This window comes from Pecten maximus, chromosome 4 (genome assembly GCF_902652985.1).
Source record: "Pecten maximus chromosome 4, xPecMax1.1, whole genome shotgun sequence".
In the NCBI taxonomy this organism is placed as follows: domain Eukaryota; kingdom Metazoa; phylum Mollusca; class Bivalvia; order Pectinida; family Pectinidae; genus Pecten; species Pecten maximus.
In genome coordinates this window covers 25,718,517-25,744,988 of record NC_047018.1, presented here as the reverse complement: position 1 = coordinate 25,744,988, position 26,472 = coordinate 25,718,517, and the positions used below count along the sequence as shown (strand labels likewise).

At 34.2% G+C, this 26,472-nt stretch overlaps 1 protein-coding gene across 2 annotated transcripts in view; it reads right to left on the bottom strand.

Annotated features, from left to right (window-relative positions):
• Window positions 1-1,303: 1,303 nt before the first annotated feature.
• The window catches only part of LOC117325616 (protein O-linked-mannose beta-1,2-N-acetylglucosaminyltransferase 1-like), a 41,836-nt gene continuing 16,667 nt past the window's right edge, over window positions 1,304-26,472 (bottom strand). For both annotated transcript variants that reach the window (XM_033881965.1, XM_033881966.1), the window contains 18 exons: window positions 24,449-24,588; window positions 23,708-23,773; window positions 22,811-22,924; window positions 21,882-22,002; window positions 21,073-21,171; window positions 20,542-20,669; window positions 20,254-20,324; window positions 19,213-19,288; window positions 17,566-17,691; window positions 16,865-16,923; window positions 15,920-15,992; window positions 13,569-13,697; window positions 12,994-13,184; window positions 12,368-12,476; window positions 10,596-10,667; window positions 9,830-9,871; window positions 3,276-3,343; window positions 1,304-1,729 (listed from right to left, as the gene is read on the bottom strand). In XM_033881965.1, coding sequence (XP_033737856.1) covers window positions 1,669-1,729; window positions 3,276-3,343; window positions 9,830-9,871; window positions 10,596-10,667; window positions 12,368-12,476; window positions 12,994-13,184; window positions 13,569-13,697; window positions 15,920-15,992; window positions 16,865-16,923; window positions 17,566-17,691; window positions 19,213-19,288; window positions 20,254-20,324; window positions 20,542-20,669; window positions 21,073-21,171; window positions 21,882-22,002; window positions 22,811-22,924; window positions 23,708-23,773; window positions 24,449-24,588 — 1,745 coding nt within the window. In that variant the 3' untranslated portion in view covers window positions 1,304-1,668. The remainder of the gene's footprint in view (window positions 1,730-3,275; window positions 3,344-9,829; window positions 9,872-10,595; window positions 10,668-12,367; window positions 12,477-12,993; window positions 13,185-13,568; window positions 13,698-15,919; window positions 15,993-16,864; window positions 16,924-17,565; window positions 17,692-19,212; window positions 19,289-20,253; window positions 20,325-20,541; window positions 20,670-21,072; window positions 21,172-21,881; window positions 22,003-22,810; window positions 22,925-23,707; window positions 23,774-24,448; window positions 24,589-26,472) is intronic.

Sequence of the window (26,472 nt, the reverse complement as noted above, 5' to 3'; positions counted from 1 at the left end):
TCACACGTACATAGACCTTACACACAAACAGGTATTCACACGTACATAGACCTTACACACAAACAGGTATTCACACGTATGTAGACCTTACACACAAACAGGTATTCACACATATGTAGACCTTACACACAAACAGGTATTCACACGTACATAGACCTTACACACAAACAGGTATTAACACGTATGTAGACCTTACACACAAACAGGTATTCACACGTATGTAGACCTTACACACACACAGGTATTCACAGGTATGTACACCTTACACACAAACAGGTATTCACACATATGTAGACCTTACACACACACAGGTATTCACACGTATGTAGACCTTACACACAAACAGGTATTCACACATATGTACACCTTACACACAAACAGGTATTCACACATATGTAGACCTTACACACACACAGGTATTCACACATATGTAGACCTTACATACATCTTATATCCACTGTCAACAAACACTCTCTAACAGTGGCGGTACTTAAAATGTAAAATTACACTGGTTCCCAATTAACTCCAATTCACTTTTTTATCGACAAATAACAAACAAATATATTTTTTTATGAATCCAACCCAAAAATGTCTAGATTAAAGTTTATAGTCCTCTTATAGATTCACCAAAAAATATTAAAGTTTATAGTCCTCTTATAGATTCACCAAAAAATATGCTTTAAAAATGTTGGAATGTTCCTTATAAATGATTGCGATCCCCCATAAAGAAGGGTCACAGTTGACAGAATGATATCAAAGAAAATCTATCACTGTTTATCTGTACTTATGATTATCATATTTGACAATAAACACTTTAGATAGGTTGGTTGGGTGGCACAGTGACATCGGCGGTCAGAATTTGATTCCCTGATCGGATGTGAAAAAGGTATGTGGTCACCAGCCCGACCACGTGGGTTTTCTCTGGGTACTCCAGGATTCCTCCTACAGGAAGACCCATTTCATGCTTCCATCAGGGTTAGCAAGTATACTTGTTGATATAATTTGTTGTATAATAGATAAAGTTAACATTTTCTAATTTTAGACAAATACAGAATAACTCTCCAAATATAAGGGATTTTCACTTAAGTGTAAAAACAAAGCCCAGACACAATATCAAATTTATCATCTACTGTAATTTCCCTACGCATTAGCTGTACCAGTGTCTAGCCCACAAAATGCAAAATAAGACATTTTTAAGCATTTTGTTAAATCGGCAGATTGCCCAGGACTAATACAATGGCTCATATCATATCATGTATACATTTATTTTATGTAGGTGAACCAATCAGACGTTTTCTTTTTAAACAAATTTTTATGGTCATAAGTAGAGTATTTTTCTTTGGGTTTTGTAATTAATAAATCATAAAGCCCATCAGCTATACACAGGGAATTGTGGAAAATATTTTACATTAATCTTTCACTATGACTGTAAATGGTCCAAATGGATAATTGCACAGTTGAATACAATGGCTAGATATGGCACTATGCAGGCATTTAGTTAGACTAGGAAATTTGAGCTAGGTGTTATACAGATACCTGTGTTATACAGGTACCTGTTCCAGGTAAGTACCCAGTAACTTTATTTATTTTGTCATTCTGTAAATGATAATTACACCCTGTAATACCTCACTACTTTCTATTTGACACACAGAAGTTCCTCAAAATCCGCTATGTTTTCTTGGGTGGTTCTGGAATGTAGATAGGTTTGACATCAGCTGGCCTCATGTGTCTAAATGGAAATAAAAGACCTAACAATCTCTGGCTCTGATTAGTTAGTGGTTATCTAACCAGATCCAACAATCTCTGGCTCTGATTAGTTAGTGGTTATCTAACCAGATCTAACAATCTCTGGCTCTGATTAGTTAGTGGTTATCTAACCAGATCTAACAATCTCTGGCTCTGATTAGTTAGTGGTTATCTAACCAGATGTAACAATCTCTGGCTCTGATTAGTTAGTGGTTATCTTACCAGATCTAACAATCTCTGGCTCTGATTAGTTAGTGGTTATCTAACCAGATGTAACAATCTCTGGCTCTGATTAGTTAGTGGTTATCTAACCAGATCTAACAATCTCTGGCTCTGATTAGTTAGTGGTTATCTAACCAGATCTAACAATCTCTGGCTCTGATTAGTTAGTGGTTATCTAACCAGATCTAACAATCTCTGGCTCTGATTAGTTAGTGGTTATCTAACCAGACCTAACAATCTCTGGCTCTGATTAGTTAGTGGTTATCTAACCAGATCTAACAATCTCTGGCTCTGATTAGTTAGTGGTTATCTAACCAGACCTAACAATCTCTGGCTCTGTTTAGTTAGTGGTTATCTAACCAGACGTAACAATCTCTGGCTCTGATTAGTTAGTGGTTATCTAACCAGATCTAACAATCTCTGGCTCCGATTAGTTAGTGGTTATCTAACCAGATCTAACAATCTCTGCCTCTGATTAGTTAGTGGTTATCTAACCAGATCTAACAATCTCTGGCTCTGATTAGTTAGTGGTTATCTAACCAGATCTAACAATCTCTGGCTCTGATTAGTTAGTGGTTATCTAACCAGATCTAACAATCTCTGGCTCTGATTAGTTAGTGGTTATCTAACCAGATCTAACAATCTCTGGCTCTGATTAGTTAGTGGTTATCTAACCAGATCTAACAATCTCTGGCTCTGATTAGTTAGTGGTTATCTAACCAGACCTAACAATCTCTGGCTCTGATTAGTTAGTGGTTATCTAACCAGATCTAACAATCTCTGGCTCTGATTAGTTAGTGGTTATCTAACCAGACCTAACAATCTCTGGCTCTGATTAGTTAGTGGTTATCTAACCAGACGTAACAATCTCTGGCTCTGATTAGTTAGTGGTTATCTAACCAGATCTAACAATCTCTGGCTCCGATTAGTTAGTGGTTATCTAACCAGATCTAACAATCTCTGGCTCTGATTAGTTAGTGGTTATCTAACCAGATCTAACAATCTCTGGCTCTGATTAGTTAGTGGTTATCTAACCAGATATAACAATCTCTGGCTCTGATTAGTTAGTGGTTATCTAACCAGATCTAACAATCTCTGGCTCTGATTAGTTAGTGGTTATCTAACCAGATGTCACAATCTGACATGCTCTCGTTTTAATTCCATACCTCATTACCTACCTATGACAAACTTTCATTGACAGTAGTGAATTGGAAAACATCATTAGTATTCATATGTATACAGCCAATATCATGTATAAGTGACACCATGGTCCAATAACATTCCTCTAACTAGAGTAAAATACTCACGCATAGGCTGACGCAGGCACTCCTACTACTATCACATGACTTCCTTTGATGAACAGTCTCCACATACTCTAGAAAAGTTAGATTTATTACCATTGAAATATATATGTTTATGTAGTTATTGATAAAGGAAGCATTTGCCTGTTTTTATTGAGATGGCTTGGTATTGCTTTGTATCTTATTTACACATCAGTTAATAGTGGTTTTTTTTGTTTTTTTTTTTGTCAAAATCAATTTTATTCAACAAGCATGTATATATATATAAACAAATGTCCTCACGCAGGAGGGCTTTCACTCATCAGACATCCTATCTCTCACTCATCAGAGATCCTATCCTCACACATTCTTTTCATATTTTACATACATGTACTGTACACTCTGAACATTTTCGTTCAATCTAAATTATATACACACAATATCACTTAAAATCTATACTAACACACATTTTTTTCTTCTACTACTTTGGTCTACTATAATCGGTATATTATAAAAAAAACTATCCAGTGGTTAGCCCAAATTTTGGTATTCGACTATTTTGGCCTTTATACAATACTCAATATTTACTTCCGGTTTGTCGTAGCACGTTGTTTGTAAGTAACCAGATCAAATTTCTTGTAATAGTGTTCGATATTTTGATATCAAACATCTCTTTTTAGCGTCGGGTGTAATTTTAATGTAAAGTGATATGTTTTCTTTCAATAATTTCTTCAGTATTATATAAGCCGATTGTGGAGACGTTGTTTTATTTTGAAATTTTTTAATGTTTCTAGCCTTCCATATGACCCATTTAGTTGTCAAGATAATTGTGTTAGCTATGGTGGCTGTGATGTTATCAGTTGTATCTCCTAGTATCATCTTCTCTTCGTCAATATTCCATATTTGATTAGCTGTGACATGAATAGGGTTATTGTACAAGTTAACATGAATTATATCTAATAGCTGATTTGAAAATGTACAATGAAAAAACAAGTGAGTTAGAGTTTCAGTTTCAGTGTTACACATGTGACATAAGCCATTAGATCTGTTCATTAAATTTAATTTGCTTTCAGTGTATATAATTTTATGAATACTTTTCCAATGAAGTTCTTCTATCTTGCTAGTTATTGCAATGTCAGTATTTTTGAAGTTTTCCCATACTTTCTCCCATGGTATTTCCTTATGAAAATGAGTATTCCATTTCATTTCTGATTTAGGTCTTACAATTGGATCTGAAATATTGTGGAGAATTGAAAATTTTAGTTCATGTGGTTTTAAAATTTTAAAATGATTTATTTTCAAGACACATATCTCTAACTTATTGTTAACATATATTTTTTGTTTTTTAGCACCAGCTGTTCTGTCAGGTTCTTGTCCTTGCATAATCTCAATATATTGTTTAGGTATAGCTTTCTTTATTTTTGTTATTTCTGCAATCCAGTTTGTTCTAACAACAAGTTTTCTTAATAAATGTTGGTTATTTATAAATTGATTCCTATCCCAATCCCATAAGTCTGATATTTTTTTAATGCCACTTTTTGAAAAGGATGGTATAAATAATGGTTGTCTGTTTAGCTGTATGTTTTTGTTTCCAAACAGTGGCTGTGATGAAATTTGTGAGATTCCTTCTGGAACTATTTTTGATTTCATATTTGCCCATGCTTTTAAATTATTGTAATAAAACTTAGGAATTTTATTGATAATGTTTAATCCTTTCAAGTCTGAGCAGCTTGCTAAGAAGTTACTTTGCATATATTTATTGTCCAATATTTTCAAATAGGATTTTCCAATAGCATTCCAAGCCTCAGTCTTTGTGTGTAGGATTTTGTATATTGTTTTTACTTGTTTATTTTCTATAAATTGCATTAAATTTATCATTCCTATACCTCCATCTATTCTACTGTTACAGCAGACTTTCCTCTCTACTAGATTTACTTTCCCATCCCATATATAATCCCATATTAATTTGTTTATTTCTTGCACGTATTTCTCAGGAATGCCTCTGGCTTCTATTTCAAACCCTATCAAGGATATTATGAAAGATTTTATTATAAGTGTTTTCCCCTTAAGAGTGAGATTCCTAGTTTTCCACACTTGGAGACAGTTTTTTATCTTCTGTATTTTGTCTTTCCATATTTTATCATTGTCGATCACATGCCCATGGAAAATGCCTAATGTTTTAACAGCAGTTTTTGTCCATTTTATTTTTGTGAATATTGGTTCTTTGTTTTTCCATGGCCCCAAGTATATTCCTTCTGTTTTAGTGTAATTTATTTTTGACCCAGATGCTTGTTCATATAGTTTTAACCATTTAAATGTTTGCTCAATAGATTTTTCTGTTTTGTTCATGAGTTGTGTGTCATCGGCGAACATGTTTAATTTAGATTCAATATTCCCTGGTAGTTTTATTCCCTTTATTTCTGTATCTGATCTAATTGCACAGGCAAGTGGTTCAGCCTGTAGTATATATAGTAACGGTGAAATCGGGCAGCCTTGACGGGCTGATCTTGTAATTTCAAAGTAAGAGGAGGTAAAACCATTTGTTTGTATACATGTTTTTGAGTTAACTAACAGCATATTTATCCAATTACAAAAAATATTGCCAAATTTAAAATCATGTAAGCATTTCATTACCCATCCCCATTCAATTCTGTCAAAGGCTTTTTGTTGGTCTAAAAATATCATGGATCCTTCTTGGTTTTCAATGTCACAATAATCAATTATATCTTGCAAAAGTCTGTTAGCATCCATAATGTTTCGGCCTGCTACAAATCCTTTTTGATCTGTATGAATTATTTTTGGTAGTACTGTTTTCAATCTATTACTTAAAATTTTTGCAATTATTTTATAATCAGTATTCAACAGTGTCAATGGTCGCCAATTCTTAATATCTTCTCGCTCACCTTTCTTATAAAGTAGTTTTATAATACCATTATGTTGTGAGTTTGTTAACTTATTTTTACTGAAAATTTCCATAAACAATTTTATAATTTCATCTTTTATTAAGTACCAGTATGTTTTGTAAAATTCAGCTGTTATACCATCTTCTCCAGGAGATTTATTTAATTTTAAGTCATTTATTGCTGTAGTGATTTCTTTCTGTTCTATAGGTCTTTCTATAAAAGTGCTTTCTTCTTCTGTTAGTTTATTTTCTATACGTTCTGTTAACTGTTCCGCTTTGTCATTATCCCACCCCTCTGAGCTGAAGAGTTTTTTTATAGAATTTTGTTTGTTCATAAAGTATATTATCAATCCCAGTTACATAGTGTCCTTCCTCATTTTTTATTCTGAACCATTGTGTATTTTCTGCATTTTTCTTTTCTAATCCAAAGAAATACCTTGTTGATTTTTCTCCTTCTTCGTAATCTTGGACTCTTGATCGGACTTTTGCAGCATCTGCTCTATTATTATGGTATTGTTTGATTTTAGTTTGCAACTTTTCTATTGTATTAAGGGTTACTGGATCATTAAAATTGGCCTTAACAAGTGTATCTAGTTGATCTTCAATTTTTGTTATTTCCTTTACTTTAATATTAATCTGCTTTCCAACTTCCATTGCCAGTTCTTTTATCTTTATTTTAGTAATATCCCACCATTCAAGAATAGTTTCATACATGTCTATTTCTTTTATCCAATGTTTCCAGCAAGCTTCTAATGAATTTTGAAAAATATCACTTTTAATAACCTTTTCACTTAATTTCCATGAACCCGGCCCTCTAACAGACTCATATAAAAGTAATTTCATTGAAATAGACTTATGGTCACTATAAGGACAATGTTTAATTTTTATATTACTCAATAACGATGATATATTTTCATGTGTTAGAATCATCTCAATTCGTGACTTTGCTAGTCCACGTTGAAAAGTATACTGAACTGTAACTGGGTTGTGTATTCGCCATATGTCCTGTAAGCTGTAGGTAGCAATCAATGTGTTTAATTCATTACAACCTATGTCATCCATATTTTGGTTTGAATTCCTATCTTTTGACTTATCCAGAACACAATTAAAATCACCAATTAAAATATTTTCAGTGTTATTATCAGTTATGATGAGCCTACCCAGTGTGTTAAAAAAATGCTTCCTTTCATTCCCTTTATTTGGTGTGTAAATGTTAATTATCTGAAAGGTTTTATTTTCTGTTGACATTTTACAGGATAAAATTCTCCCATGGTTATCTCTCAAATTTTCGGATATTTTAATGTAAGATTCTATTTTTCTAGTAAATAGAATGGCAACACCTCTCGATTCGGTTGTTCCATTATTCCAAATACTTTCTCCACCTGTTATATCCTTCCATTCATTTTTCCATTTTACAACATCCGAATCTACACAGTGTGTTTCTTGTATACAAATAATATCAATTTTTCTACTTTTCATCCAGTGCATTAATCTTGCTCTCTTGCTACTATTTCTCATACCATTTACATTTAAGCTCGCACATTTTAAAGTATTATTAGACTTCATTGTAGCACATTATATTTTATACATGTCTTATATTTACATATTATACATTCTGGATTCTTTTTCGACAATTTCCATTTTACCATATCCAATCCATACAGTATATTCCTTGTATTCAAATAATATCATGTTTTTACTTCTCATCTTGCTCTCTTATTACTTTTTTCTCATACTTAAAACATTTTAAAGTGTTGTTATTATACTTTAAACATGCATTATATTTATATATTATACACTTATTTGAATAAAGCTGCATTATCACCTTCAAACAATCAGCAAACTTAGTTAGATAATAATTTAACCTCTCTATACCATAATACACCATCATCGTTATGCTAAACATGATAGAAAAATATGGGTTCATTCCAATAGATATATATATACAATATATACATGACGGGTCAGTGGTCTACCTCTTTTTGACTATAGCTTATTGTGATCAGATCTAGATCTATTCGTCATTTCTAGAAGATTTAGACAATTGTCTGTCTTCTGGTGGTGTTGTCATGCTACTGCGAAAGCGTTTTCTAACATTTGGGGTGTTAAAAGACAATCTGGCCGACGGAGTGATATCAAAATCAGCAAAAGAGTCTATCATATTCATGATTTTCTCCGCGCCAGCTTTGTTAACATGGACACCACTATGATCATTTGAGTCAAAATTTGCTTTTATTGGTGAACCGTTTTGCACAAAAGCTCCATACAAGTCAATGAGTTTGAGCTTTTCGTCTCTTTCGCACAGTTTTGTTATAAAAGTATTGACTTCGACAGTTGTTTCGTTGAGCATGTTAACGTTTGCACTCTTACCTTTCCGAGGGATTATTGTACACAAACCAATATTGTTTACTTCCGGAAATGAGTCCTTGACCTTGGCAAGCGCCTCAGTGACACTGATGTTTACGTTCGTAGCTTCCTGTTTATTTCCAGAAATGTCATTCGTACCTAGACAAACTACTACTTTGTTCACTTCGTCAGTCTCGTTTAGTGTGTCTATGGCTTTGTTTATCGTGTCGTCTATTCTGGTGAACGTCGTTCCCGATATTGCTGCGTTGACAATGTTTTTTGAGTCGTTTTTTAGTCTAGTACAATTAGATGCACCAAGCAACACACATTTAGGCCTACTGAAACACGAGCTCGAATCTGTAGAGTTTCCAGCTGTCGCGTTGATGTCGGACACATTCTCCTTAGGTATGGTTTCACTGTTTTCGTGTATATTTTGTGAGTCATTTTCCGTTGTACCATTTTTTGCTGCCTCGCCTTCCATAATTTCGTTGGCATATTGTCCATATTTCTGCCTAGCATCGTGTTCCAATCTGTTTTGACAGTCTCTCTGTATGTGTCCAATTTGACCACAGAAATGACAGGTCCTTTCATTGTTTTCGGGACAATCTCGAATTAAGTGATCTGTCGCGTTGCACTTATAACATTTCCTAACACTCTGCAGATCTTTCAGTGGGCACCTAAATGACGGATGATCTGTTTGGTTGCACCTAAAACACGGGGTCTTGTTATTGTCTGCAAATAACCTTACTTGAAATCTTCCGAAGGAAGTTGTGATTGGGAGAATTTGACGACAGTTGGCAAGTTGCACATATCTTGTCCCGTTCTCAATGTCTGTCCCCCTAATGGTGCCCCTTTTTAAGCTTCCGTGTATTACCTCCCCAAATTGGACCATAAAAGTAGTGACTGCAGTGTCGGTCATCTCGTAAGGGATGTCTTTAATAGTCACATTTGTAATGTTTTTCTCAACCTCTAGGAGGTTCACAGATTTACCACTTAGGTCTATTCCATGTATTAACAGTTTGTTTTTTGCAGCAGCGTCACTCACAGTTACAGTTATAGTGGGGTTAACCTTCAGAGATAAAGTATATGGTTGCTGGGTCATAAAGTCAGTTAATGGCAAGGTTAACCTGGAGATAGCGTATATGGTTGCTGGGTTAAAGGTCAGTTAATATTGGGTTTAACCTGGGTTCTAATATTTTTCAGATTAACCTGGTAAGGAATTACAGTACTGAACTGCAGTGAAAAGTCCCCACTGATATTAGTTCTTTTCAATGTATTTTCATTCACTTTATCTTCATGTATGCATATTCTCCAGACAAAATGTGGTACTGACCTTATGAAAACCCCGCACATCCAAGTCCCATAAATGGTAGCACTGAAAGATCAAAGGTTGAAATGTTATTTTTATTAGATATGAAGTTTACCATTAGGAGCATTAAATAATGTGATATTTCACAGGCGTTAAGCAAAGAATATTTTTTTCAAGATAATTTCTATAAAAACCTGTATATCTTTATATTTCCGCCCTTTTTTGACAGTTTTTTTTATCATATCCAGAGCCAAGGTCATTACCATGATGATCTCATTCTAGGTACAGGTACAATGTATATATAATTGGTATACTATGTATATATAATTGGTATACCATGTATATATAATTGGTATACCATGTATATATAATTGGTATACCATGTATATATAATTGGTATACTATGTATATATAATTGGTATACTATGTATATATATTTGGTATACTATGTATATGTAATTGGTATACAATGTATATATATTTGGTATACTATGTATATATAATTGGTATACAATGGATATATATTTGGTATACAATGAATATATAATTGGTATATAATGGATATATAATTGGTATACAATGAATATATAATTGGTATACAATGGATATGTAATTGGTATACAATGTATCTATAATTGGTATACTATGTATATATAATTGGTATACAATGTATATATAATTTGTATAGGTTTAAAATCATTGAATACAGAATTAATGCTTGTTTAATGCCATTGGCCATATAAAAAGTACCTTGACATATTATACAAGTGTTATGATTGCAGTACTATACCTTAGCAAGCTGTTTCCAGGTGACAAAATCTGTTGTCGTATTCATGGTTATATACATCACAAATTTACCATCCTGGGGATAAACATGTTTTACATTTAGTGTAAAACGTAATGAAGAAACATACACAATGTTATAAACACAGATTACTGTCTAGATAAACTTAAAGTCACAGCAAAATGCTTACGGTAGGGCTACATATTAACTGGTGGAAAATTAACAGCCTTCTGTGAAAATAATACTTAACATATACACACTAAACTGGCCAATAATAGAGCAGGGTTTGGTGTGACTAAACTGCCAAATCATAGAGAAAGGTTTGTTGTGACTAAACTGACCAATCATAGAGCAGAGTTTGTTGTGACTAAACTGACAAAGCATAGAGCAGGGTTTGGTGTGACTAAACTGACAAGTCATAGAGCAGGGTTTGTTGTGATTAAACTGATCAGTCATAGAGCAGGGTTTGTTGTGATTAAACTGACCAGTCATAGAGCAGGGTTTGTTGTGATTAAACTGATCAGTCATAGAGCAGAATTTGGTGTGACTAAACTGACCAGTCATAGAGGAGAATTTGAAATACAGTCAAACCTCGATGATTCGAACTTCGTTGATTCGAATTTCTCGCTGTATCGAACTTTTTGCTTGGTCCCGAATTTTCTCACTATATAACACTACTAACGAAACTATGTATGATTCGAATTTTTATAAATCGAAGTTTTCGATGTATCGAACTTTTTGCATGACCCGTTAGCTATGATATTATAGGTAATTGACATCTCATGATTCGAACAAAAAATTTACCTGTACTGACCACTGGACAGGTGTTTGTCGTGACCCCTGCGGCAAGATTTCACACCTCTCCCCCAAATGCCCTGACTGACAATAGGGATAGCGATAGCGTGTGTTGTCACTCCCAGTCATGGGGTTTATTAATAATCAGACCAAATTGATAGATAAAAAGTGTATTTAGAAGCCATGACATTTAATCACTCCGGTAAAACATTTCGGTAGTCGTCTCTGATAATCTCCGCCGCCATTGAAATCAGCGGTCGGTGAGTAAATTTTCGGAACTGTAAAACAACCGGACCAATTTTAAACACAAACAATTAGCGATGGCTTCACTCATATTCAAAGTGTCACGTTTCAAACTTTTACATAAATATCCAAGTAAATCGATTATTTGTCATTCAATCATGCATTCTCCAACCGATCGGCATTCCGTATTTTATATGCACATAACGTAAACGCACGTGTCTTTCGCAGAAAAGCCTAACGACTTACGTAAGTGTGCATTGTACTTCTTTTGTTTCATCTGTTAAACGCGATATAAGTGTTTTGTAACCGATACATATTTTGTTTAATTAATAAAATGCTTAGGTATAATTAATGAAAAGAATTTTTATTTTGTTGTGTTCGAGGTATAAATTAAGTAAACTTTTCGATGTGAGCCTGACAGGCGACGATCAACACGAAGACACTGAGGACATGTAACGTTAACAGATATGGCCAGTATCAAGAAAACATCGATCTATTGTCAACCATGAATAATTCGAAGTCCCGCTGTATCGAAGTTTTTCTGTTAGTCCCTTGAACTTCGAAACATCGAAGTTTGACTGTACATTTATTCCCAAAAAAAATCATGAATATTAATTCCATGGAATTCCAAATAAAAATACAGACTGTGTAAATATGTTGCGCGTGACATAATTTCCAATAGCTTGTCATTCTGACATCCCAACAAACTTTAAAAACATGACAAAAAAGTTGATACTTACAGACACTCTTGGTACGAAATCCTCTGAACAAGGGTCTTTGGAATGATCTAATGTCTTTGCAGATTTTATCAAGTTTGTTATCAAGTCTTCATACTCATCTCTTTTCATTCTGGAAAAAAAAATTCAGTTGATATTTCACAAAAAATAAATAACAAGAAAAAATGTGAATAGAAACAACAAAATAAAGGACAAGTAACAACTTCAGAACTACAATATTTATCTAGATTTATTCTCATCTCATACTGCTTAAGTTGATACACTGCATACAATGTATTATGACATCAAAAGGTTTAGTTTTTAACCAGGCTTTATATATTTAGCTTATAACATATAAGAATCTTATATTGGCTGGAAGGTAGGATGGGAAAAAGTATTTAGTATATAACTCAATCTGGGATAATCTAACAAAATTGTTATCCAGAGGGAAACAATAAAGCATGTTTACAATAAATATCCAGCATCATGATGTAATGGAATTTTTAAAAACATTTACAATACATTTATATAAGAACTATGAACACTGGTGGTCATAATCAATGATTTGGGTCCCTAAACAGGGGTTTGTAAACATTTACTTTATTCAGCAAAAGAAAACAGTGACTAATTGGATTAAACCTATTACTTACTTGTCTAAATCTTTTAACTTGACATTGGGTGTTTTTAATAGAGAATGATTTTTGAAGTAAACATCCTGGAAGTATGGATTCATGTTGAGTCCCCTGGAGCCGAAGTGGTAGGTACGAGAAATGTCAGGTATAATACATTCTCGATTCTTCCTGATGTGGTTGGTTCTTAGCCACATATCCCAGTCCCATAACTGAAACCAAAAGACAACAGGTTTTATAGAACGTGCCAGGGTCACTTAACACTGGTCTGTTGGCATAACAACAGAACTTGTTTCAATAACGCCTCAATCTAGTATGAGAAGTAACTTGATGTATTTTACTTTTCAGGTTGTGCTATACTATCATTTACTACAGTTTTCGAGTGTCATTTATTATCATTACGGATTTCCTTTTTTTTTTTTTTACTTTAAGTCCAATGAATTATCATGATTTTGGCAAATATTGCAAAACATAGATTCTGCTCCAATGTAGGTCATAGACCTATTTCAAATCTAAAACTTGTTATATGCTCTCTTTCTTATTTCATTTAATCAACTCTTGAAAATGTACATTCTCTCCATTCCTGAAAAACTTACCTTTTCTGGAGTAGGCCATTGAGATTCTAGCTCTCCCTTGTAGAGTTTTCGTTTCAGCAACCATCCCAGCCCTGGCATAGTCTCTACCCGGTACAGTAGGGACGGGTCCTTACACGAATGGTTATACCCCTATAAATATAGAAATAAAATGTACTTTATACAGTAGGGACGGGTTAAACCCGACACACAGCAAGGATGTTGATAGAACTACCCGATACAGGGGACACCTTACAGAATTGGTTATAGCCCCTAAACATAAGGGATAACTGGAAGAGTTATATCCCTAAAAACACAAAGATTTTAGAAATGAAAGACTAGTAACACAAATAGGTATTCTTTTTTGACCTTTTCCAAAATGGTGTCTAGCAGCCCCTTTAACACACAGTACAGGGTTTGAAAGTGAAAGTAGTTTTTAAATATTTTTTATCTAGGTTTTGTAACCAGGATCTAAATGAGAACACTTTACTTTGTTGCGTTAGTGACTCTCAGTGTTTTATTGTTGTTCTGAATTGTTTTCTTGGAGATGTTATTTACAAATTAGTAGAATGTGTTGCTTATTTCCAGCATTGACCGATTCACGACAGACACAAGACAAATACAGTGTAATGATACATGTAAACATCTTATGGATTTCCTTTGGATAATATTGGCCAACCTGGTTGAAGAATGAAGTTGTGGACATCAAATAGTGATAAAAAAGTTACAGTTTGTAAATATATTGCCAACCAGATACATGTATTTTCAAATTCCATGCACAAACTTTCTACCATACACAAAACAGATGTCATGTAGAATACTACCTATGTCGACACCCTAGTATTATACTATATGGCCTGGTGCTCAGATGATGTGGAATTAAAACACAGAAATCATGACTTCAAGTATTTACAATTCACCTAACCAAGCCAATCAATAACATCCTGAATATGAGAACTCTATTTAACAAACCAAGCCAGTCAACAACATCTTGGATACGAGCACTCTATTCACCAAACCTAGCTAATAAACAACATCCTGAATCCGAGCACTCTATTCAACAAACCAAGCTGGTCAACAACATCTTGTATCCGAGCACTCTAGTTTAGAGTATTACCTAGAGAATCACTGGTAGTTTGGAGCAGAAGACAGCCATTCAACACAACAAGGACTTCTTATCACTGCCTTATACTTTGTGTAATCAAACAATGGTGACAGACTTATGAGAGAGTTGTTCACATGTAACTATTGTAATGTTTCAAAGACAGACGTGACAAGGGAAGGATATCTGATAGTATACTATGGAAATTACAGTTCATGATACAAAAGAAAGAAATAAACCAGGATATCAAAAACTTCCTATCCTGTAGTCCTAAACAAATTCGTGCTAAAAGAGATTTACCAGAAGGAAATGTTGCCCTATGGAACAACAGACAGTCTCACAGTAAAGTTTGATCACAATAAATGGTAAGCATGCATTACAAATTGTCATATGTTTGTAGTTAGCTTACAGTACATGTATTAGTAGAATTAAAAATTGGCAAGGCTATTATAACTATTATATCTGAACTGTTTGAAAATGACATGATTTTAATAACAAGCTCAAATATGTTTTACCAATTCTTAACTTTGTCCTAGAAAAAGCTACTTTCACTTTCAAACTTTCAAACTACTGTGCTGCTAAATCCAGAAAAAGCTAGGATTTTGCTGGATAACAAGAAATATTGAAGTTAACAGAATATGCTGCTGATGTGAGCTGGTATATTTTCATATTTCTGTGTTTTTATTAATTTGATTTTTGTGTTTTGTACTGATGCTGATGTCACACCTTGTCACCTGTCTGACTCACACCTGATGTCACACCTTGTCACCTGTCTAACTCACACCTAGTTTGACTCACATTTGATGTCACACCTTGTCACCTGTCTAACTCACACCTAGTTTGACTCACATCTGATGTCACACCTTGTCACCTGTCTGACTCACACCTCATGTCACACTTGTCACCTGTCTGACTCACACCTCATGTCACACCTTGTCACCTGTCTGACTCACACTTGATGTCACACTTGTCACCTGTCTGACTCAAACCTCATGTCACACCTTGTCACCTGTCTGACTCAAACCTCATGTCACACCTTGTCACCTGTCTGACTCACACCTGATATCACACCTTGTCACCTGTCTGATTCATACTGATGTTACACCTATTCACCTGACTCAAACTAATGTCACTTGTGTGCCATACCCAATATCACATCTTGTCATCTACCTGACTTCCACTGACGTCACACCTTGTCACATATCAGACTTACCTGATGTCACACTTTGTCACCTGTCCGACCCACAACTGATGTCACACCTGTCTGACTTACCTGATCATTCCAGGCTGATATACAGTATACTGTGGGGTCCTCCTCCAGTAGGAACTTGGTCTGACTGAAGTAGCTGTAATACACAATGATGTCTTACTTATGTAGGCAGTAAACAGTAACTAACTAAGTTTTAGTTATATGTAATGCCCGATATTACCTCCATCATATTACCTGAATTCAATCCTAGAATTTTGTGGTTTAAATAGACACTATCACACTGCACCCTCGGACAGGTTAAACCACTGCCTCCCTGGATTCATCAATAAGGTTTGGGGTCATTGATTTGTCGGATCTATGATAACTTGCATGCAACCTCCCTGAATTCATCAATAAGGTTTGGGGTAATCACTGATCTATGATAACGTGCATGTAAAGCTGACACTAGCTATATGACGCTGCTCACAATAACGTAACGCCATCATTTTACGTTGAGTAACTATGTCTTTTATGATGACGTCATTAATTTTGACACATATTCCAAGGAGCATTGCAGATGGCACGATGAAAAACTTTCATAAAAGCCTACATTTGCTTGCAAGTATGTGAGAAAAATAATCAAACATGGGTCTGTTCCATGAACAAGGATGTCTCAACCCTCATGTAAAAGTTTGGCTGGCCAGCACTCAGCAAGCCAGGCGCTGACTGGTCAAACTCTTACACTCGGGTTGAGATATCCCTGTCCATGGAACAGATACATGTTAGATTATATTAATGTTTTGATGACATCACTAGGAGTCAGTAGGAACAGCTAGTACAGTGTGACTTACTACACTGTACAATATATATGTACATATTGTTTCTTCAAAATAACTGAGATTTTCAGCGACTGTTGATATCACCAAATTGTATACACATGTATTTAATTTGTTGTATGTATTTAATTAACATGTATCTTTTCATGTAAGCACTTCATATTTAGTTCGTATCATGACCAAAAATACCTACTTGAAGAAATCTGGGCTGACATCTAAGTCTTCTTCTATAACAATTGCATACTTTGAATCCTGAAAATAGAAATTTACACATTTGCATAAATTTGTCATCAATCATGGGAAATAATGACAGTAGATAGTCTGATAACTATGTGCCTATTTGTCTCATATACATTTACACTGCAATGTAAGTTTGGTACAACTCTGCCAGGTAATTATAAATTAACTGCATTGTCTGTGACCCCACTGTCAACAAATTGTTTATTTCTTACCGTAATTATATATAGCTAACTAGAGTCCATCTTATTAATACATTGACACTTTTATCAAGTGAATAATTTCCTTTTTATTTTTTTTATTTTTTTTATTTTTTTTCAACTTTTTCTTACAGATGCATACGAGGATTAATGCTGAAAATAAACATAAAACATGAACAAAATTTACAATCTTTTGTAAGTCAGCTCTTAGTATAAAGAATCATGATTAAACTGTAAACTAACCATGTAGAGGTTTAAAGATTTAACATAGAGTTTGGAGATATCTGTAAACTAACCATGTAGAGGTTTAAAGATTTAACACATAGAGTTTGGAGATATCTGTAAACTAACCATGTAGAGGTTTAAAGATTTAACATAGAGTTTGGAGATATCTGTAAACTAACCATGTAGAGGTTTAAAGATTTAACATAGAGTTTCGAGATGTCTGTAAACTAACCATGTAGAGGTTGAAGATGGCAGTAAGACTAGCTTTGTAGTGCTGTGATATCCTAGCTGCCTTTGTACCTAGGGGCGTGTGCTGTATACCTTTCAGACCCAGCAGTGTGGTAACAGCCAGGGGTTCCTGTTAAAATAAACAACAAATTAACAGATGCAGATATTACAAAGTGCTGAATAACTGATTTGCAAAGCCATCATGAACAGTAATTGAATGATAATTATATTGTTGACATAAATTTTCTCCATTTCATCTGATTTTCTTTTCAGATATTTCAATGGTATCACAGAACTCAATTTAGTCATCAGATATTTTGTTATGGAATTGAAAATAGGCTTGTTTATAAAAGCCAAGGTACTCTCATTACAAATTTGCTGTTGAATCTGTAATATTTTTTTTTTGAGCATACAGTGCTAGTGACTTTTCCTGTCAGTTTAATTCTTAATCTGGCTATAAATATATCAATAGCAGAAACATTTTGGTTTCAGCCCGTGTAAGTATAAATTATATATTTAGACATTATCTGATACTCTGTGAAGATACATGATTTTACACATTGTTTACATAGATATTATTCATACTAAGCCTCATTAAACATCGCACAATCATCCACTAATCATCACTCAATATTTTGTTCATAAATCATCATCATCATCATCATGACGGGGCTCACACTGACAAATTTTCTGCCAAAGTTAACTTCCAATAATTATGATAAATAAATAGCACTTATTATAACATTGGATTATAGATGTGATGTTTTCAATTGCATTTTCAGTTGAATTTCCATCAAGTTTTGGTATAGACATAATTTTTTTGAGAGAGTTACTTCCCTTCCACTAGTCAAAATATTTTTAGAAAGACATTTTAGAAATTATTCTTAATTTTATTTGATACATAATAGATGAACAAATTAGTAAAATTATGTAAATATAATGAAAAATTTGCAAAAGTGACATGAGAAAAACATTTATAGCTGTTTTTGTTTTTGTTTTTTTTTTTAAATAAAGACAATGTAGCTATCAACATCAAACTGGGTGGGGTCGCCAACATGTGTTCTATGTCACTGATAACAAAACTATGAAGCCAGAACAAAAAAAGTACTTTATCAAATTGGTTTAGAATTTCTAGTGGGTTTATTTCTGAATACATCTAACAGAGGCGACATAGGGAGTGGGATTTGTGATATAGAAAATGGCATCACTGGGACATATCAAATTACTGAATACTACATTATGTAAATACAGATATGGCTAACTAGTCCACTGAAAACATCTTCACCTATATAATCCTATGAAACAGTTGATCTGATTCACATTGTTCTTTGAAATTATAAACAGCATAAAAAATCTTTTCAGGAACAATAAGTTTTCTACCTTCGTAAATATTTGTGTGAGCCCTGGCACGGTTCTCTATATGGGAGGCCTCCTCGTGGCGAGAACTGGACAGTCACATTGATCATGGTCATGTGACTGACTAACGTCCCAACCCATCATTACAAACTGCACTGTTTTATATCTGTATGCTGAGTTCTTAATTGAAAATGATATATTTCATTTCTAATTTTGTTTTTAAACTCCCGTATTTTCTCAATTCTTTAAAGATTTTACTCTGTTCCAATGACTGTCCAAGTAAACAGTTAATTACCTCGTAATACCCATCAATAAACACTGTCACCATTTTGGGGTCTGCACCAGGAGTAGACAGTAGTGTGCGCAGCATTCTGAGGAAGAAAACAAAAGTTCAGTTCCTGAATTCACAGAGTAAATTAGTTTCCTGCGTAGAAAATTTTATATAGCTTCATAGTTCCAGATTATGATTTAGTACTAATGAGACACATTTTTTTTTTCTATTTTGGCTAAATTTCCATCTAGAATAACACATTTATACCTGTGATATAATTGATATAATCAATTTTATGTCTCTATATACATAGAATGTTTAATATATAATGTGAAACGGATTACCAGTAAGAGTTATAAGGTCGATGACTTACCTGTATAAGTTATAAGGTCGATGACTTACCTGTATAAGTAATACGGTAGATGACTTACCTGTATAAGTAATAAGGTAAACGACTTACCTGTATAAGTAATACGGTAGATGACTTACCTGTATAATTCATAAGGTAGACGACTTACCTGTATAAGTAATAAGGTAGATGACTTACCTGTATAAGTCATAAGGTAGATGACTTACCTGTATAAGTAATAAGGTAAACGACTTACCTGTATAAGTAATACGGTAGATGACTTACCTGTATAATTCATAAGGTAGATGACATACCTGTATAAGTAATAAGGTAGATGACTTACCTGTATAATTCATAAGGTAGATGACATACCTGTATAAGTAATAAGGTAGATGACTTACCTGTATAAGTAATAAGGTAGATGACTTACCTGTATAAGTCATAAGGTAGATGACTTACCTGTATAGTCATAAGGTCGATGACTTACCTGTATAGTCATAAGGTAGATGACTTACCTGTATAATTCATAAGGTAGAAGACTTACCTGTATAAGTCATAAGGTAGATGACTTACCTGTATAAGTAATAAGGTAGATGACTTACCTGTATAGTCATAAGCTAGATGACTTACCTGTATAGTAATAAGGTAGATGACTTACCTGTATAATTCATAAGGTAGATGACTTACCTGTATAAGTCATAAGGTAGATGACTTACCTGTTTAAGTAATAAGGTCGATTACTGGCGATCACCACTACAGGCACATCAGCTATATTGTTGTTTTCCAACTAAAAAAAAAAGAAAAAACATATCTTAAAAACTTTACTTAGGTACATTTATTTCAGTAACAGGAAAAACATAATAGAAATGATAAAATGCAACCTAAGATGCAAAATACAATTGTTTCAAGCTTCTGCAATTCAGCAGTTTGCGATTTAGGATGAAAAGATTTTGATCTACACAAAACATGCTCCTGCATGTGTCAGCCATGAAATATCTACTTACTGGGTTAGGTGTGAATGAGATGGGTGCTGGATCTCTGCAGCTACAAGTAGAACCATAGCCCTCAAACTTGTTACAAAATGCCTGTCTCCTCTTGTTTTCTGGAGTGTCTGGCCAGGGACATTCACTTTCTGTAAAACATAATTATTATCAAGTAACTACATGTACTTTCCGTTTACATATACATAACCCAGTTTATTATCTTACTTTCTTTTTATATATACATAACACAAGATAACCTACTAAGGTTTACAAAATGCTTCTACCAAAGACAGGACTACAAATACCATAAGCAAGGAAGTGATTACTACAGTTTTTAACTTTGGCACTTTCTGTTCCAACATTACTAGGGTGTATTTAGAAATTTAGAAACCACAGTAATACATGGGTTTTTTATGATAAAATTTTGGAATGAAACTGGGTAAAAAGAGAGGGAGTTTATATGTAATTGTCAATGTTTCCATGGATCAAATGTCTTGCATATTACATGAAAAAAACATTATATGTCATTCTGTGTGTACTTATGAAACGTACCTTTCATTGCTACCAGGGGGATCTTAGTTTGGAGTGAGACTTTTTCTGCCCAGGTAGACATGTCTGATGCCTTAGCATGAGTCTCACTTATCACTTTCCCTACAACACAAACACAACAGATAAAACCTTCCAACAAAACTAGAGTGAATAGGCATGTTTATTGTTTAAGATCTGATTTCTAAACAGTTTGTGAAAATATATTTAATCCTACATTAAGTCTTTATCAAAGATGACTATCTGTTTATACATTTGGCACTTTTTAATCTATTAATAAATCATAAGGAAATCGGTCAACCTCATTTTTTCAGGGTGACCACACATCTGCCCTTTGACCTCGAGAAAACGGATAAGATTATGACCTCTGATAGGTATCTGTACTTCTGCTGTTAGAACTTGAGAAGCAGAAATTAAGAATTGGAAATTTGAGGAGGGATATTAGCTTGTTCTTTACTACACTGAGTCACCACACTAGTGTTTGACCTTGACTGGAGAGACATTTGACAATTTATCTTTTGACCTTGACTGGAGAGACATTTTGGACAATCTATCTTTCTTCTATGTGTGATCGTATCTTTGCCATTGATTACGACTAAACCAAATAGAGTTTTACCTTTGGTTAAAAAAAACCCAACTTTTATTGAGCCTTAGGAAATATAACTAAGTATTCTGTTTTTTTACTGGAGTGACCTTATCTTTGCCCCTGAACCCGAGGAAAATTAAAGTTACAGATAAAAAAAAATACAGGTGAAAAAATTCCACTGACAAACTGACAAACTAACTTGGAGCTTGATATTGCAGAGTGATATTACCTTTTCCTTTGATTGTGACAAAACACCAGGTATCTCTGTAGCCCAGGAACTCAATCTTTTCACTTCCCATCTCAGCCAAGTACTGACGGGCAGGAGCTTTTAGGGACAGTGACCCCTCATCCTTCAGGGACAGAAAACAATAACGTTGACCAGGGACTTGTCTCCAGTTATTTTATGACCATACAATTCTTTTATATATAGTAGGCTTCCTGATGATATAAATATGAACTGCCACATTGCCTGTTTAATGTTTTTCAAAATTGTGTACAACCTGCTGTTTACATTCCTATAGACCCATTTAGACATTAAAATACAAAGAAAATGCACGTACAATTGCAGGAGTACTGTAAACGTCTGGTTTTAAAATGCCATAACTGTAGTAGATAACCAGAGGCCCAGGGACCTTAACAGTCACCTGAGTTCTCATGTGTACACTGATATATGATGTTTTGCTTTTTAGTTTTAAACTAACTTTTAACACATTTCAGCCCTAATAGTAGGTCAAGGTCATTCATTTGAACAAACCTGATAGCCCTTCATCCCAGCAGGCTACTGGGTCTTATCATGACCTGAGGCCTCTTGGTTATGGAGAAGTCATTTAAAGATTTTAAACACATTTGACCCATATTACATTAAAAGAAGGTCAAGGTTATTCAGTTGAACAAACTTTATAGCCCTTCATCCCCTGGACCTCTTGTTTATTGATAAGAAATTGTTGAAAGATTTTAACATGTTTGACCCTGGTGACCTTGAAAGTAGTTCAACGTCATTCAATTGAACAAACTTGGTAGCCATTCATAACTAAGTATTTCAAACTAAAGCAATTATTATTTCATATTGAACACATCCTTTTAGAAACAATACATTAATAAATATGAAATCTTTAGATAGGATTTAAAATGTTAAGTATAACTTAAAGGTCTATGTACCTTGATAGTAAATATAAGTATACGTCCTATGCGAATGCTGTCCAGGTACTTAATCATAGCCACATCCTCGTTAGCACTGTATGTATCAAAAAACGTCCTGGACATCACACTTCCCTATAATTAAAACAAAGTATTACAGTAATTACATAATCACATTAGTTTTCATTTTAAAGAATGAATTATGGAACACTGTGTTTATATACAACACTTGTATAGTAAAACTTGTATACACACACTCGAGAAGTACTCTGGCTGCCAGGATGGCCACATGGCTTAAAGCTTCTAAACGCTCTTATTAAGTAGCATCTTGACATTCTTTTCGAAATATGTTTATCAGAATATAAATCTTTATAGAATTCAGAGTTTGAGGGCAATATATATTTTTTTAACATTTATAATACATTCAAGTATATAAAGCTAAAGACAGTTAACTAAATGGTATTGGTACATTTATACTGAGGTTATACATACCGTGGCCTGGTTTAGGACAGCTAACTAAATAGTATTGGTATTTATACTGAGGTTATATACATATATACCGTGGCCTGGTTTCAAGGATCGGCTATACATACCGTGGCCTGGTTTAGGACAGCTAACTTAATGGTATGGGTACATTTATACTGAGGTTATATACATACCGTGGCCTGGTTTCAAGGACCGGCTATACATACCGTGGCCTGGTTTAGGACAGCTAACTTAATGGTATGGGTACATTTATACTGAGGTTATATACATACCGTGGCCTGGTTTAGGACCGGCTATACATACTGTGGCCTGGTTTAGGACAGCTAACTTAATGGTATTGGTACATTTATACTGAGGCTATACATACCGTGGCCTGGTTTAGGACAGCTAACTAAATGGTATTGGTACATTATACTGAGGTTATATACATACCGTGGCCTGGTTTAGGACAGCAATGTGGATTCCTCGAGATTTGTCTGGTTCATCGTCCTGTAATACCTAAAATGCAAAATTTTTATTGTAAAAACTTTCAATTGATCACGCTATCAAGTTTTTTTTCTTTTTTTATTCTGTTAGTTAAAGGTTTCATTCAAATGAGAAAATGTCTTTCTGTGTTATCATATAAACTCTATCAATCACATCTGACCTAAGGTTACACAGGTCTATACATGTATCAGGGTTAAATGCTGTCAAACACTTATGGTACTCAGATCTCTGCAGTTATCTTAGTGAGAACGCGATCATATTTCTCGTAATTTGATTTTGATAGATTGTTAACAGTCAATTAGGAACCAATGGATCACAAATTTTCATTTCAGCATGTCAGAGTTTGACTTGTATTAAACCATTTGTGATGATAACTATCCCATTATTATTATATGCTTATTATAAGGTACAGTGTATAATTGTGTAATTCTAAAAATATACTACATAGTAAGCCAAAATCTATTGTACTAAACTTCCATTGTGTATTGTATAAGTAATGTAAGATGCTCTTAAGTAGCTTAATTGTAAAATTGACAACAAAAATACCAGAAAAGATAAATGTGGTTTAAAACTTCCAAATATAATCCCTGTATGCAAGTTGTTGATATTATGTGATTTTAACGTGGTGTATAATAATATTGTAATAAATGTTTTCGGCATTAATCATAGATTTATATCTTAACTGACCGTTGTTCCATCCACCGATATGAAGGCCGAAGTCTTACTGGACATGATCTCAATGGTCAGACTACTTGGCATGGACATCTCCACCACCTTATCCTTTTTCCCAACAGCAACCTCATCATAGTCATTACTGCCAATTTGATCTGTAAAAATGAAGTTAGCTGTGTAATTACAAAACCACACATCTACCTGGTATGGCTGCAAATGCAATTTCTTTTAATTCCTTTATGTCTGAAAAATAAATTCCAAACTCTACCTTCAAATTATGAAAATATGCATTATACTTTCTAACAGAAATATTAATTTTCAATATAGGAAGTAAATTAAAAATTATAAATATGAATTCTTATCCTCAATCAATATCACACAGCTGATGATGCAGATACCAGAAATTTTGCACACGAGTATGTGTAGCTCATTCTCTTTGGCTGTCCTCGACATCCATGAAATGAACATATGCTATGTGCAATATTACCACATACTCTACAGAGGTGAACTTATTACAGAACAATAGTAGCATATGTTGGTATTTCTAATGAGCTGCAACCGACAGGTTGGTCTTGTTATCAGGCAATATTACATACTTCCCCAAATCATACAGTTAAACTGATCACCGTACAATTCATCTTCATTCTGAGTAACCATCACGTTTTTGCTTCTTAGCAAGAATTTATCAAAGTAGATTAAACTTATTATTTTTATGGTCGCTATGGATACATCATCTACAAAATCGATATAAGTAATGTACCAACAACATTGCTGAAATGTTGATGTACCACACATCAATATCTAAATACCAACTGAGATTACAGACAAAAACTGAAATGTGTGTAACATGGAAACAAAATAGGAGATGCATGTAATGAGATACTAAAACTCTTGAAACCTTGGTAAACGACATGAAAATGATCAAATATCTACACATAGCCTGTAATATATCTTAGAATACCTACACAACACCTGTATACCACTGGATACCTACATAACACCTGTATACCACAGGATACCTACATAACACCTGTATACCACAGGATACCTACATAACACCTGTATACAACTGGATACCTACATAACACCTGTATACCACTGGATACCTACATAACACCTGTATACCACAGGATACCTACATAACACCTGTATACCACAGGATACCTACATAACACCTGTATACCACTGGATACCTACATAACACCTGTATACCACAGGATACCTACATAACACCTGTATATCACAGGATACCTACATAACACCTGTATACCACAGTATATCTAAATAACACCTGTATACCACTTGATACCTACATAACACCTGTATGCCACTGGATACCTACATAACACCTGTATACCACTTGATACCTACATAACACCTGTATGCCACTGGATACCTACATAACACCTGTATACCACTGGATACCTACATAACACCTGCATATCACTGGATACCTACATAACACCTGTATATCACAGGATACCTACATAACACCTGTATACCACAGGATACCAACATAACACCTGTATATTACAGGATACCTACAAGAGGCCTGTATGCCACAGAATACCTACATAACACCTGTATATCACAGGATATCTACATAACATCTGTATACCACAGGATACCTACATAACACCTGTATACCACAGGATACCTACATAACACCTGTATACCACAGGATACCTACATAACACCTGTATACCACAGGGTACCTACATAACACCTGTATATCACAGGATACCTACATAACATCTGTATACCACAGGGTACCTACATAACACCTGTATATCACAGGGTACCTACATAACACCTGTTTATCACAGGATACCTACATAACACCTGTATACCACAGGATACCTACATAACACCTGTATACCACAGGATACCTACATAACACCTGTATATCACAGGATACCTACATATCACCTGTATATCACAGGATACCTACATAACACCTGTATACCACTGGATACCTACATAACACCTGTATACCACAGGATACCTACGTAACACCTGTATACCACAGGATACCTACA